Genomic DNA, 14088 nt, shown 5'->3' on the forward strand with positions numbered 1-14088 from the left:
GTTGCGCAAGGTGATTCAGTCCTCACTATGACAATCGCTGATGCTGTTGAAGTAACACCACAACCACAACCGCTAGCCCATACACCCACGAACACCCTCCCTAACCCTGCCAGTTTGTCTCTGCAGGCTCACACCCCTTCAATCTAAATCTATATCGCTGTTCCATGATCATTAACATCATCTTGCACAGCCCCAGGCTTACAATCGCATCCTAGAGCACGCTTCATCGTCTCAAAGTCGCCTTCATGCTCATCAAGCATCGCGAGAGCCCGCTTCGCCACAGCAATCTTGGCGTAACGTCCACTCTTGGCTGTCGCGTTGGCAATGACCTTTTGGTGTACCATAAAGACAGCCACCACATCGCTCTCTGTCAGGACAGCGATACCCTCCTCCACACCACAAGGAACATTCTCCGCGCTGACGCGCCAGTTGGTGCAGCCTAGATCTTGCTGCATCTTCTTGGACAGATACGTGACAGGATGCTGGTTAGCAAACGAATCATATAGTGCCATGTCCTCAAAGTACGGTTCGATGAATTTTGTAAAGAAGTTGCGGACAACCGTGTAGTCGTAGTTGGTGTCGACAAACATGGCCCCGACGAGAGCCTCCATGACATCCGCAAAGGCCTTGGGCGGCGCAGATGCCCTGAGCCAGAAATCTTTGCGCATGGCAGTCTTATTCGCCTTGGCTTCTTGACGCGCGTCTTCTTCGGCCAGCTCAAGCTCACTCGCATACGAACTTATCTGCCCGATCAATGAGGATGTAGTAGAAGTAAGGTGCTTGTGCAGGTCGAGCTTCACACAGAGACACCCAAGGAACTGGTTCGAGGCCATGGCCATCTTGTGCTCAGTGAGCCATTGAGGATCCGCCTGAGGGAACCGCTGGAACAGGTTATCGACAATGGCCATATCCAGCAGAGCATCGCCTAGAAATTCGAGGCGTTGGTAGTTTGGCACGGCATCATAAGGCCAAGAAGGATGCTTGAATGCGCTCCGGAGAAGTGCTGGCCATTTGAAGCTGTAGCCAACAGCACCAGCTACACAGTCGACCAGACGGCGCTGGTTGACGTTGGCATCGGCCTGTTGCCAGGCTGGAATCTTGAAGGCGGCAAAGTAATCCTCAAATTTCTCCATCTTGTGGTTCTTGCTCTTGACCATACGCGTGACGGCCTTGACAGCCAAGTCCATGCTGCCCCCTTTGCCAGAGAGGTAGGCAGCTCCAATGAGGGCCTCACAAACGTCGGCAATGGACTTGTCGGCCAGGTTATGTCGCATCTCCGTCTTTGGTGCCTTTCCCTTCTTCAGCGGAAGATCAGGGTACCATGTACGTCGATCAAACGCCTTAGATCGGATGTACTCGTGGAGCTTGAGGTCAACAGCGTGGTTGAAGAGATTCTGGTTGCAGATGAGAATCATGCGCTCAACGTGATATCTGCACTCGTCGCTCTCAGGAATCAGAGTAAAGAGAGAAATGGTTGTGGCCATCTTCAAAAACGAGTCTCCAAGGAATTCTAGTCGCTCGTAGTTGTTGCCCATGCCAGACTGGAAGTTGAGCTGCTCTTCATCGTGCTCCCCAGAGTTGTCGCTGTCCTTTGTCATGGCCTCAAGAGCTAGGACAGGTGGGATAGGAAGATCCAGCATGGCGCAAGCATCAAGGGTGATGAGGGCAGCATCGATGCGATGGATGATAGCCGGAAACGCCATGACCATAAAGGCCACGTCGAGGGGTATCTTACTCGTTAGCTACGGCTGATGAATGTAGGGGATTACTTACTGGCGAGACTTTAAGAGGCTCCAAGATCACAAAGCAATCATTGTTGACCTCCTCGTCAACTTGGAACTCGTCCAAGTAGTTTCGTCGGAGCGACAGTAGCTGTGCCTTGACAACAGGTTGGTCCTCTCTCCACTTGACCTTGAGACGAGTGTTGTAGTAGAGACTGTTGCTGTACTCCTTGATGGTAGGTTCCACTTGACGATAGGCTCGGCTTCTCGACTCTGGCACTCCTTCGGGCGTGGGATCAGAAGGCCTCTTCGACTCGTCAATTCCTTTGATGACAAGCTTGCGTCCTCCGTCGTAGGGGTCGGTGACAAACTTGTTTATAAAGAACTCTTTCGGGGCATTCTCCCAGGGGAGGCTGTCGTTCTTGGTGGCTTCGACAATACTCCAGTCAACCGCTTGGGAAACCGAGCTGTGGCCATCCTTGCAGGGAGCCAGAAAGTAAGGGAGCTGGTCGGCGCTGGCATCATATTCTTTACTGAACACGTCGGAAAAAACCTTGAGAGTGAACCTCGTGAGTGCATCAATCTCCTCGGCAGTTAGCTCCAGAGGCTCCTCGGAAACTGTCAGTTTGGCCACAGATGAGCGCCCATTCCCAAAGAATAGGGGAATTCCTGGTAGCTCCGGAAGCTTTTTTCGCGAAAGAAGCATTAGTGATCGACTAAGAAGGTCTTCTCCAAGAGCCCCTGGATTGTCAAGCGTAATGACTGTCGCAAAGAGCTCCTTGCAGTCCCCAAGCGACTTCCAAACATCGGGTCTAAGTCGCATGGAGTACTCGGCTTTCTTGTTGGAGCTCACAGCAAGTCGAGCGTTCCGCATCCTGGGGATCGTCTTGCTCAGAGTGGGCTGAAGATGTCCGTCGATGTGTTTGTCCTTGATCAGCTTCACACAAGCCTCAAATGCCGCAGAGTATTTAGCCAGTAGCTTGCTCCGCTGCGGGAATCCAGACATTGCCTTGAGGGGCGAGGCATCTGGGAGGATGACATCGGCAATGAACTTTGGGCCAAGCTTGGTGACTGTGAATTCGACCTTGGAGGAAATTCCTGGGGTAATAGATGCAGCATACTTGGAGAGGACGTCCATGCTGTGAGCAAAGGTGAGTCGAGCCCCGGTCGAAGGTATCTCGTACACTTTCTGGACCAGAAGTTCATCCTGAACCGCGTCCACTACATCGTCTTCCAGCTTCCTATCAGCAGGAAGGGATAAACAGAACTTTTGTAGGGCTGTAGAGTCTCTCTCGGCCTGCTTCAGGCTTCTGAGCTGTCCCATATTGCCTTCCTCCAGCATGGTGATGTATCTCGAGTTTGACTGTCTTGCCCGCCCTTTGGACTGTAGATACTGGATGACTGAGTTGTAGAGGTCGAAGCGGATCACGAGATCGCAGTCCGGAACGTCGATACCTTCCTCAGCGACTGTGGTCGCAAAGAGACAGTTGATGCTGCCTCGCTTGAACTTTTGAAGGGTCACAACTTGATCGCGATGTGACATGTTGCTGTGGGTTGATGAAGCTGATTGGGAACCAATCTATGGAGGTTAGTTCTTGAAAACGGCTACTTCTAAGAAACCTACCATGTAGTAGGCGACCATTCCTGGGATCCTCATTCCTTGCTGCTGATACAGGTCTGAAAGAAGCCAAGCCGTGTGTCTCTTCTCGACAAACACAATGCATCGTTTGGTGCCGTCTCGCGTGAAGGCATGCAGCAAAATTTCGTGTAGCTTCTTCATCTTGGGAGATAGCTCAGGCGAGGATGGCTCAATCGGGGGGAGTTCACGCTTCTTGACAATGTCTCGGACACATCGAACAGCCTCTGTCGCGTGGTCTGACTGGTTTGTCGCAAAGTCCCTAGAAAAGTCGCGATCAGTCCTGGCCACAAGCCGCTTGGTCTCATTGTCAGTGAGAAGAATGATCCAGTATCGATCAGCACACCAGCTGCCAAGTGTTGATGCAGCTTCCTTGGTGAATTCGAGTGATGCCTTGAACTGTGAATTACGAAGGACCTGGGCCCATACCAAGTCCCACAGCTGCGTCTTTGCGTCTTCTGGAAACTCCAGTGACTCGTAGTTTACTCGCTCTTCGACTTGCTTTTGTTGGCACATGGCTTCCATCAACACTTCGTTGGAAACAGTGGCAATCTCGCTGCAAAGAAAGGTTTCCAGCTCGAGGGCAGCTGCTTTCACATCCTTTGTCTGCGAGTCAACGGGCGAAGCAGTCATGCCGAGAATCCGTGGTCGCTCTCCCTGGTAGCGAATGTAGTGATTTCTCATGATACGGGCATAGGGGTGATCCTTTTTGGCATGATGCGCCTCGTCAAAGATGAGGAGGTTGATCTGCGACATCTTGATGAACCCAGCAAGAAGGCAGTCCACCAAGATCTGGGCCGTACAGACAACAACCATGTTCTCACTAAACTGTTGATCCCAGTACTGCTTCTTCCTCACCATGCCCTTCATGTTGCCCCAGAACTTGGTGATGGGGTGCTCGCCGAGGTTGCAGTTGAGGACGGCATATTGTTGGTAGCAGAGGGCAACCTTTTCGACCAGAAAGAAGGCGACCTTCTTGGGCTTTCCGATAGCTCGATCTTCCACTTCTTGCTCGAGGTAATGTCGAAGAAGCAACGCGGCGATGAGTGTTTTGCCAGTACCTGCCACTGTCAGCGCACTCACGACACGGAGCGGGGAACTTACCAGTGGGCAGGACCACGATGGTGTTCTTCTGCTTGGCCCGCTCAAAGAGCTCGATCTGATACTCTCGAGGTGTAGCGATGATCTTTCTGCTCTCACTCGTCTTGATGAGGTGCGCAACCGACTGATAATTGGGGTCGTTGAGAGCAGCAGCAGAAGATCTGGTGACCTCGCGTTGGTTCTTGCTCACCCACTCTTTCAGGGCAGCAGAGTCCTGGCGCTTCTTCTCGCTGATTTTCCGAGGCTTCTCGGGATTGATGACAAGCCGATAGATATCATCTTCGTCGTCGGTATCGATGTACTCAGGCCCGGCGCCTTCTTCCTGGGATGGTGCTGGCTCTTCACCTGTCGCACCGGGACGTTCCTGCATCTCGGTATGACTTGCATAATGCTCTTTCAAGAGATCTGCCTCGTGGGATACACCACTAAGCGTTGCGCCTGATGGTAGTGGCCTGATAGGCTGGGTGCCAGCACCCATGTCCACGACCATCTTAAGCGGCAGGCGTCGTCACAGATGTCGCGCAAACCGTTCCACGCAGCGCAAGACTCTTTGTGAGAACAATATTGGCCAGTGAAAAATGCTGTGATGATATTCAAGCTGCTTTGCGAGGCGAAAATGGTGGAAAAGGAAAGAAGGCTGAGATGGAAAGTGAGGTTCAAAAGTGCGGGTAGATGCGTTAGTGTGACGGCTGCGAGGCCGGCAGTGGTAAGAGCTGCACAATCAAACAGCGTCAGTTCTACACGGGCCCAGGAATGTTTGCAAAAGTTTTGGTTCGGCAGGCCGTTGATCTCGTGTGCGTTCTCATGTGAAATCCCGCTACGACTAGCAAACGGATCTCAGTGTTTGTCAACGCCACCGCAGTTAGTGGAAGCCAAGCTTCAGACCGACCCAGGGATTTAAAGATTGTATCACCCTGCCTAGCTGTAATTAATATCCCAAACACTTTTAGCTGACAGCAAGATGAGACACTATAAAGATATTGGCATGTCCCCCTAAGGCTAGCTATATGTATTATAAAAGAAATAAATAAAGGAGATCTGAAGTACTACTTTTATTATCGTAAAGTAGAGAAAGGACTCCAAGTAGGTAGCCAGGACTAAACTTGGTGCCTTTCGTGTCTCGTTTCTTTCTCGACCCTCGTGACACCATGTGACGCCAGGTCGGCCTCCCAGCTTGTGACACCACCACACGCAGCCCAGCCGTCGCTTGGACGAGTTGAGTTGATCATTTGTAGGAATACCTTGGGACTAGCCGTTATTATCAGATGCCATGTATGTCAGTGGCGCTTTTCCAGGCATTTCCTCGCCCTTGATGTTGGGCGTTCTCTACGGTCACCTGCCACCTTTCAGGATCATCGTTCACGCAAGCATCGCACCCGGAATATTCAGAGATTGTATTAAGCAAATTCCAAAACTATCTTGTTTTCGCCTATTGAACCGTCCATGCTCGCCATGCTCCATGATTCCCCGTAGTCGTGCGCCATCGTGTCGCTCCCAGTACCTCCGTGACCCTGTTGCCCAAAACAAATCCATTCTCCCATGTAAGCAGTCGTTAAGAGACCCCAGACCCATTGCCATTTCATATATCGATGAGAAAGTCGGACTCCCTTCCAATTGCACCGTTCGTAAAGAAACAAGTGCAGCGAAGTCCAAACGATGCACCCATCAATCCCGAGTTACTCGCCCCAGCCGCTCCAAGGGAATTAGAGAAGACCTCCAGAGCTACAGTGTCAACTTAAAGCTCAGGGCCTCCAGTTGAGCTAAACAGCTTGTCCATGATCATTTGAGTCAAGAAACTTACCAGTTGCTGGTCGGCCTCTGGCTGTAGCTCAGAGGTCAACGCCCTGGTGAGCTGCTGGGTAGTCTGCTGGATGACCTGTTGGGCCATCTTGGAGGCCATCTGTTCAGCCAGGGTGTCGATGACTCGCTGGGCAATATTGCTGAACCCAAAGTTTTCGGTGCTTCCGAAAATCTCCTCGGAGAGAAATTGGGTGATTTCATCTTTGATCCGTGGCTGTAGGCCCTCGATTCGCTGGGCGACTTGTTGGCTGACAATCTCGGCCACCTTCTCGTTGAAAGTCTTCTTCCATAGCTCGTGGATGCGATCTAGGTCCTCGCCGAATGTGGCCTTCTGAAGGTCACTGTTTGGCATCGCTTCAGACTCGGTTGGGTGGCTTTGATCGCTCGAGGTACACCGTCGCTTCTGAGTGTGTTCACCGCATGGAGAGTCTTCCTCTTCATCGTCGGACATGCTCCGTTTTGGAAGGCTCTTGGGAACGCCAATTGACTCATCTGAGCGCCCGTTGCTGTCGATAGATGCGTCGGTTGCCTTCTCGCGGTGATGGCCACTCTCGCCGACTGGGCCCTGCTCTGAAGCCATCTTGTTCGTGCCGTCATTCGAAGTCGGACTGGAATCGCTAGTGCTTGAGTTGACGTGCTGGGTGCTGTCATCAGGAGTGACGCTGGTGGCAGCATCAAGGTTTGAGGGGGGCAAGACGAGATTCTGACGGGAAGGCGAGCCACCGTCTCCGTCGGGAGTGAGAGTGTGCGCCTTTGCCTCTTTCTTTACCTTTCTCGTGGCATTGTCCGGAGGGGGTGAGTCATCGCTCTCATCAACACTCGTCTCATCATCGGAACCGGTTCCAGAGTCTGTAATCTCATCGCTCTCGCCAGTTGATGCCTGATTGCAGGTAGAGAGGTTGTCGGTCGAGGCCAGAATGGGCGTCTCGGGTCGAAGAGAACTACCTGGGCCACGGCCACCCAAGCCTGTCCAGCTGTGAGGTCGTGGAGGGAATGTAGGGGGAACGTTGTCCCGGAGAACATCCACATCTGGGTATCGTTGTCTGATCAACTTGCATGCATCACCTTGTTGAAAGTTGTGGCGCTTCTGCCGGGCCTTCGAGTGCGTCAAGTCCTGGTGAACGTCGTAGTAGATGACTCGTAGGACGAGCCATAGACCCCAATCAAAGTCCCGCTTGTTACAATTAACGGATGCCTTGTAGAGGACGTGGGCGCTGGGGCCTTTAGCGTTGCTCTTGGTGATGGCAGTCTTGAAGGTGGCGCTCAAGAAGGAAAACTTGATCTCGTCGGGGTACTTCCACCAGTTATCTCTCCAGATAGATCTCAGGCGGGTGGTTATGGCGTGATTCTCGCCCTCGTCGTTGAGGTGAAGCAGCCGCACGCTCCACTGATCCTGGATCTCCTCGGGGGAGGGATGAGGCATAAAGGTGTAGTCGGCGTTGGTAGTCATGGCCGGACGGGGTGAGTAAAGTCAAGCAGCCGAGAGAAATAAAGGTGCGAGAAGCGGCTGCGCGATGGCTGATGGTCTGTACAAGCTGATGTCGGCCAGTGTTGAGGGGGAGAACTTTTGGTGATGCGTTGGGAGCAGGATCTCCTGGCCAGCTCCGAAGGCCGTCCTACAAAGCAGGCGTCGGTTAGTTATATGTCAAAGAAGAACCATGAGAGATAAAGTGTGTTTACCGTGAGATAAGCCCAAAGAACTTGAAGGAGGATTCCAATTGTCCTCAATTGAGACAATTGGGTGCTGGGTTGTTGATGTTGAAGGATCGCGGTCGAGAGGTAGGAGAGAAAAGGTGAAGTAACCAGAGTGGGAGGGGAGGGGGGGAAATGCCGGGTCGCAAGAAGAGGTTTACCTAAAGCGCTGGTGTGAATCACTTGTACAAAGATGTTGGAAATCTACCTCTGATGAGTATTAGAAAATCCCAAGTTGGTGATCGAGTCCTGCAGAATACCGATACCAGCATGGAACCTATACGGGTTCCAGATCTTAATCCTAGCCAAGCTCGAGCCCGGCACCCCTTCTTCAAAGTTCGACTTTAAATTTCCTAAGCAAAATCTCCATGCAGAATTGAGAGCAATGAGCCTCAACATGGCTGCTCATAGGATCTTGAAGGTCAAGCAGCTTTTGATCTAGTAGGAGAGGGTTAACGAGCTTGAGAAGAGGACTGACAGACATTGCCCTTGAACACGAAGGAGCTAAGATAAACAGAATGCAATAAATGTTACTTGTTTTAACTCTAGGCCATTTCATTTTGATGACTGGAAATTGAACCTTCACATCCGATACCAACGGTGTAGAGATGAGAAGCCAGCCACCTTGACACTGCGGTACTGTTTTCGGATCATCCATTTTTCTTCATCCCAAAAGGCTTGTCTATCCTCTTCTATCGTCCTTAACCATTGTTCTTCACTCCTATTCATCTTATCGCGGCGGCGCATTCATTTGCCCCCATCGACGTCACCATCTATGAACCGCCCAAGAGTGCTCAAGAGTCGGTGATCATGTCCACAAGGAAATGAGTCCCTAGGCGAGTCATCTACCAGAAAAATAAAGCTATTCTCTTTTTAGAAGCCAATTTTCTTGCTTCATAGCTTCGAAGCCTTGATCAAAGCAACCGAACCAGTTTGGATGCCACGCAGGTAAGGGACGACACCAGGGCAAAAAAGACTAGCTTATCCTCTCCCAAGGCTAATGAGAAGGATAATAAGACGGTAATAAAAGTACATCTAGGTCTGAGATACGTTTCTTATAATTTTAGTATAATTTCTATTCATTTATTCACAATATTTGCGAAGAGTTGAACTCTTCTGGCGGCTCATTTTCACCTTGGTACGCGTGGACGTACGCTCATAGCTTCTTGAGCTTCCACCACCTGCTATGCTGCTTATGTTTATCACTTTGTGTCACGGTAAAGATTCACTTCAAGGGTAGCCAGCAGTTTGTGAAATCCCCTGTTCCTATCTTCATTGGACCTCCCAATGTCCAGCTACATGCAAGCAATCCATAAGCAGCAAACTCATACAAGCATCAAACAAAGCACGAATACCCTTCACTACGCATCCTTCATCTCACAATCTCCATCCTTATCCCTAACCTCAACCACAAAGCAAGCAGCCTCCGCCTGCACCGCGTACATGGCCCTGTCCGCACACCCAGCAAACTCGGCCCTCTCTGCATCCTGAGCGCCCTGCGCCTTCTGCGCACCCTCTATGTTTTCAAAAGCCGTCTGAAGTCGTTGGAGCTCGCTCAACTCGGCAGACATGTCGGCCGAGACTATCTTGCCCATTGAGGGCGGCTTGACGATGCGATCGGCTGTCTGTGCGAATCGCGCGTGTGTGGAAATGGAAGCAAAGGTGGCCTCTTCGGCGCTCCAAGCGTAGTGAGCCATTTGAACTCTGCCTCGGGTGCTTGCAACGATTGAATTGCGGTCGACTCCGAAAATGGGTGAGTTGCTCTTTGTCGTGCTCTCGGCAGGACTGGTCGGGGTATGTGAGGACGACTTGAGAACGATCTTGATTCGACCAGATGATGTTGGTCCGTTGTTTGTAGTGTTGAAGGTTTCTTTCAGAACCGGTGTCTCTGTGTTTGCAGTGCCTTGCGCTTCGGTGATTTCGGAGCCGCTCCCTTTGTTAGCTTCGAGACCAGAATGCCCACCCTTCGGACCTTCATCTCCATTTCCCTCTGCCATAATCGTCTCACTGCTCTTCTTCTCAATGTCTTTGATGGCTGGCTTCCTCTGTCTTCCACCATCGGTCGCCTTTCTGGATCTCTTCTTCCGATCACCTCGCTTGGGACAATATGCCGTATCCTTCTCGGCCTCTGGTAGAACGATATCATAGCCTCCCTCCCAATCTTCCGCAAGGATCTCCGGCGACGACTGCTTTTTCCGACTGCGGTTGTGGCTGGTGGAACCTCTTCTCACAGTGGTGGATTTCTTCGTCAAGTAGTGAGCAAAGTTGGTATCGAGGTGGTGACGAAGTTGAGCAGATGGTGCCAGTTCGGAAAGGTCTTGGGTAATATTAGTGATGTCCGGGAAGCCTCCAAGCATGGCCAGTCGGTATTCGGGTAGCGTCGAAGCACTCGGGGTCGCAAACATCTCGCAGTCGGTCTCTTCTTCGTCGACGAATGAACCGTTCTCACTGAGCTGGTCGGCGCCCTCGACATCCATCATCGAGGCCATGTATTCGTCATATGCCTTCCGGTACCAAGCAGAGCTGGAGAGGTTCTCGACTGAGCCTTGGTGAGGGTCTTCTTGGGGAGAGCTGTTTGTGTGATGAGCTGCAGCTGCCTCACACTGATGAACCTGTCCGTTCGTCACTGTCTGTCTGCCGTTGGTGACCGGGCGGCGATTCGCGTTTGGCATACCTCGAGCTGCCACACCCCCAGGTGCACCAGCCTCATGGCGAGCGCATTCGACAATGATGTCCGCGTATGTTTGAAGAGTACGGGGTCCCAGTTGAACGTAAGCCCCCCGAGGCCAGCAGGCCTCTCTGCATGGAACCCAGTCGCGTCCCTCTTCCAGCAGAGAATTGGCAAAGCATCCAGGAACATGTCTGTATGCCCGGGGGTGCCGCCGACAGAACGCAACATTTAGGAAATGTTCTTGCTTTTGGCATGGCTGGAATCCGAAAGGCCCTGGCAGGAAGGGCAGTGGTGGTAGGAGTTCTGGGGCGGGAAGGATGTTGCCGCCGTCGTTCGTGGCAGGTTGGTCAGGGGTGTTTGAGGTGGAAGAGGGTTGATCCTTGGACTGATCAAGCTCTGATCTGTCGTCTGTATCGACCTTGTCGGGAGACAAGGTCTTCTCATCATCATCTTGTGTCTCTTCTGAATCATAGTCTTCATTCAAGTCATAGTCAACGTTAAAGTCATTACTCTGTCCTCCTTCCTTACGGTGCAAAGGCACACGCTGCCCGACAGCGCCGAAAAGGGGCGCAAATCTCCCTTGATACCGCAGTGGTGAATCATCCACAGGAACGTTGGTAGTTGGCGCAACAGGTCGAACCTTCAACAACTCAGGCTTAGCCCATCCCAGTTCGATGGCCTGGTGAATGATCTGCTTGTCGATACCATCCTGGAAAATCTCCCACTCGATCCGCAGCGGCAAAAAGTCTTTGTAGGGTTCAGCGCAAAACAAACGAAACAAAGCAACCAAACCGTGCATCCTCCTGTCCTGCAAAAACAATACTCCACGCTCCTCATCTTCTAGAGGAATGTTGTCCGTAAGAAGTGCTGGACGGTTATAGTGTAGAAGGGCCGGGACGGTGATCCTCTTCTCGAGTGCGTGCTCAAGCAAAGGCATGTGCGGGATTGTGATGACATGCTCCTCCCAAACACGCCACGCGTACTCCTCTCTCAGGTAGATCTCGAGAAACTCCTGGACCTGTGCACGAGACAGGCGCAAGATAAAGGTGACAACCTTGGCGAAGCGGTCCTCATCGTTCAGGATCCGGATGATGATCCACCTGACACCCCACGACAGATCTTCCTAGATCTGAGGCGGAGGCATGTTGGTCGAGAAGATGTCGGTGGATGTCGGGTTGCCACCGGCGTTGAAGGTATCCCACGCGGAAAAGTCGACGTTCATGTCTTTGAGGATTTCCTTCCACTCTTCGTCGCTCAGCAAGCCGGGGGTTGGATCGGGGGCAGGATGCTCTTGCAGGGGGAAGGGGGTGTCCTCCAAGGGAACGGGGAGCTCCTTTGAGGGAGCAGGGAGATCTTGCGAGAATGTATCAGGAAAATCTTGCGGAGGAGTGGGGAGACCTTGTGGGGGAGCAAGAATATCCTGAGGGGGGGTAAAGAGATCCTCTGGAAGAGTAAAGAGATCCTGTGGGAAAGTCGAAAGATCTTGCGAGGGAGCAAGCAGACCTTGTGGGGGAGCAAAGAAATCTTGCGAAGGCAAGCCAAGGAGATCTTGGGCGGGTGGAGTAAGGAGAGCTTGCGATGAAGCAGGAAGATCTTGAGGGGGATCTAGTTGGTGTTAGCGAGGTAAGCAAACATGGCATCGTCGGTGATTCACTTACCAGAAGAAGAGGGAGGGAAAATATTCTCGAAATCAAAGATGTTGTCGTAATCAACACCCGACGTCGTGTTGGGATCGAAGTTGAGGTTTACACGATCGAAATCGAAAAGGCCAGTGCCGACATCTGGCAGAGGCACTGCCAGTTTGTCAGTGTCAGGGCACAAGCAAACAAAATCAGTGATCCACTTACTAGGAGGAGCGGGAGGAGCAGCCTGGAAAATTGGCTGGCTTTGAGGGATAAAGCAGCCACTAGCAGGCTGCATTGGTGGCTGAGCTGGTGGTATGTCAGTATCAAGTCCAAGATTGAGCGTTGGTGATTCACTTACAGCCAGGGGGAGAAAACGGAGCAGCGGCCTCGTTGGGCTGGCTACTCAAATTGAAAAAGCCGTTATCAAAATATTGCGGCTGGGCTAGTGACTTGTCAGTGTCGAGTCGAAAAAAACAACCAGGTGCTTTCACTTACGAGGAGGAGGAGGGGAGATAAACTGGGATTGGGCGGTCCCAGTGACCGGTGGGATGCCAGAACTCTGGCCCTCACCAAGGGGGCATTGAGGTGGCACTGGCTACTGTTAGTAAGTCTAATAAACCGAGGTTGGAGGTGAACTTACGGAGAGGAGGAACGGGAACGGACTGGGGTTGGACCCCAGTCCCGGTGATGCCAGAAGTCTGGCCCTCATAAAGAAGGTACCGAGCTGGCACTGTTTACTGTTAGCAAGTTATACAAGCCAAGATTGGGGGTAGTGAACTTACGAGGGGGGAGAGGTTGTTCGAACAGGGGGGTCTCTATCCCCTGAGGAGCGGCGGGCACTGTTTTCTTGTGAGTCTCAAGCTCGACACCATGCAACACTGAAAGAGTAAACTTACCGAAAGGAGGAGGGGGCACGGAAGTCCCCTGAGGAACTGCCGGCGCGGTCTGGACGGGGGTCTTAGCCCTCGCCGTCCTGTTGCCCCTCTTCTTCGTGACCCAGCCGGAGGCGACGGCGGGGCGGGGAGCAGCGGTGGCCTTGGCCTTGGCCGCCTTCTTGGGCTTGGCCACCCGCTTCGGGATGACCTGGACGGAGCGCAGTCTCCCCGACGCCACTGCCTGGAAGGCGAGCGAGGTCTGGTCAGCAAAGCTGACGGGAACGGGAACGTTGGTGGGATTCATCTCGACGGTTGTTGAAAAAAATGGGTTGACTGTTCTGTAAGATAGTGGTTAGCAAAGGAAGGTCAAACAATGATTCAATGACACTGCTGATAGAATGAAAGGAATAGTCAAGGGTAGAAAAGAGTGTTATAAATAGGAAGCAAACAATAATCAAAGTAGAAAGAATATTCCGCCAAGTGTTCAAGACAATCAAAGAGTACCAAGACACTCGACTAAATATCAAGACAACCAAGTAATATCAAGCCACTTGAAACAAAACCAAAGCAATGGAGAGGAAACCCAACTTACGAGATAGATAATTGGTGATTTCGTTTGGAAAAAGAAGTAAGCTGGTTGATTGAGTGTAAGAGTGTGTGTGTATGAGGAAAGAAAGAAACAAGAGATTGACAGAGGTCGTCCATTCTTTTATGTCTGAAAACTTGAGCAAGGCAATCAGCTTCACTCGGAGAACAACAGAATCAAGCATTTCACGATGTAAACAGAAATCACAGAAACAACAGCAATGAGAAAGGAAGTCATCGCCGTTGAAGAAGGTATATGCAAGGTGTCGCCGGTTACCGTTGGACGGCTTAGACCGTCATTGGTCGACAACGTCTAAGCCATGGTCTTAAACCGTTTAGAATTCGGGGTCCTGCAGAGTGTGACTCCCCGCCTATGTGCAGA

The 14088-nt window shown here is 51.7% G+C and overlaps 4 protein-coding genes across 4 annotated transcripts; all 4 read right to left on the reverse strand.

The window, feature by feature from the left end:
- Window positions 1–149: 149 nt before the first annotated feature.
- Window positions 150–4828, reverse strand: LRP88_03636 (uncharacterized protein; the record flags this gene model as incomplete). Its single annotated transcript, XM_083240249.1, has 4 exons — window positions 150–1730; window positions 1783–3228; window positions 3346–4364; window positions 4462–4828. The coding sequence occupies 4 exons, from the start codon at window positions 4826–4828 to the stop codon at window positions 150–152; spliced, it is 4413 nt and encodes a 1470-aa protein (XP_083103539.1).
- A 1365-nt stretch (window positions 4829–6193) lies between these two features.
- LRP88_03637 (uncharacterized protein) lies at window positions 6194–7708 on the reverse strand (the record flags this gene model as incomplete). The annotated part of the gene is made up of 1 exon (XM_083240250.1): window positions 6194–7708. One exon carries the CDS (start codon window positions 7706–7708, stop codon window positions 6194–6196), a length of 1515 nt encoding a protein of 504 aa, XP_083103540.1.
- A 1603-nt stretch (window positions 7709–9311) lies between these two features.
- Window positions 9312–11702, reverse strand: LRP88_03638 (uncharacterized protein; the record flags this gene model as incomplete). The annotated part of the gene is made up of 1 exon (XM_083240251.1): window positions 9312–11702. The coding sequence occupies one exon, from the start codon at window positions 11700–11702 to the stop codon at window positions 9312–9314; it is 2391 nt and encodes a 796-aa protein (XP_083103541.1).
- Window positions 11703–11744: 42 nt separating this feature from the next.
- LRP88_03639 (uncharacterized protein) lies at window positions 11745–13425 on the reverse strand (the record flags this gene model as incomplete). Its single annotated transcript, XM_083240252.1, has 8 exons — window positions 11745–12226; window positions 12280–12414; window positions 12469–12552; window positions 12605–12688; window positions 12742–12837; window positions 12887–12976; window positions 13029–13085; window positions 13143–13425. 8 exons carry the CDS (start codon window positions 13423–13425, stop codon window positions 11745–11747), a joined length of 1311 nt encoding a protein of 436 aa, XP_083103542.1.
- Between the last annotated feature and the right edge of the window lie 663 nt (window positions 13426–14088).

Source organism: Fusarium phalaenopsidis (genome assembly GCF_050370095.1).
Source record: "Fusarium phalaenopsidis strain FUZ10S chromosome Unknown contig_32288, whole genome shotgun sequence".
In the NCBI taxonomy this organism is placed as follows: domain Eukaryota; kingdom Fungi; phylum Ascomycota; class Sordariomycetes; order Hypocreales; family Nectriaceae; genus Fusarium; species Fusarium phalaenopsidis.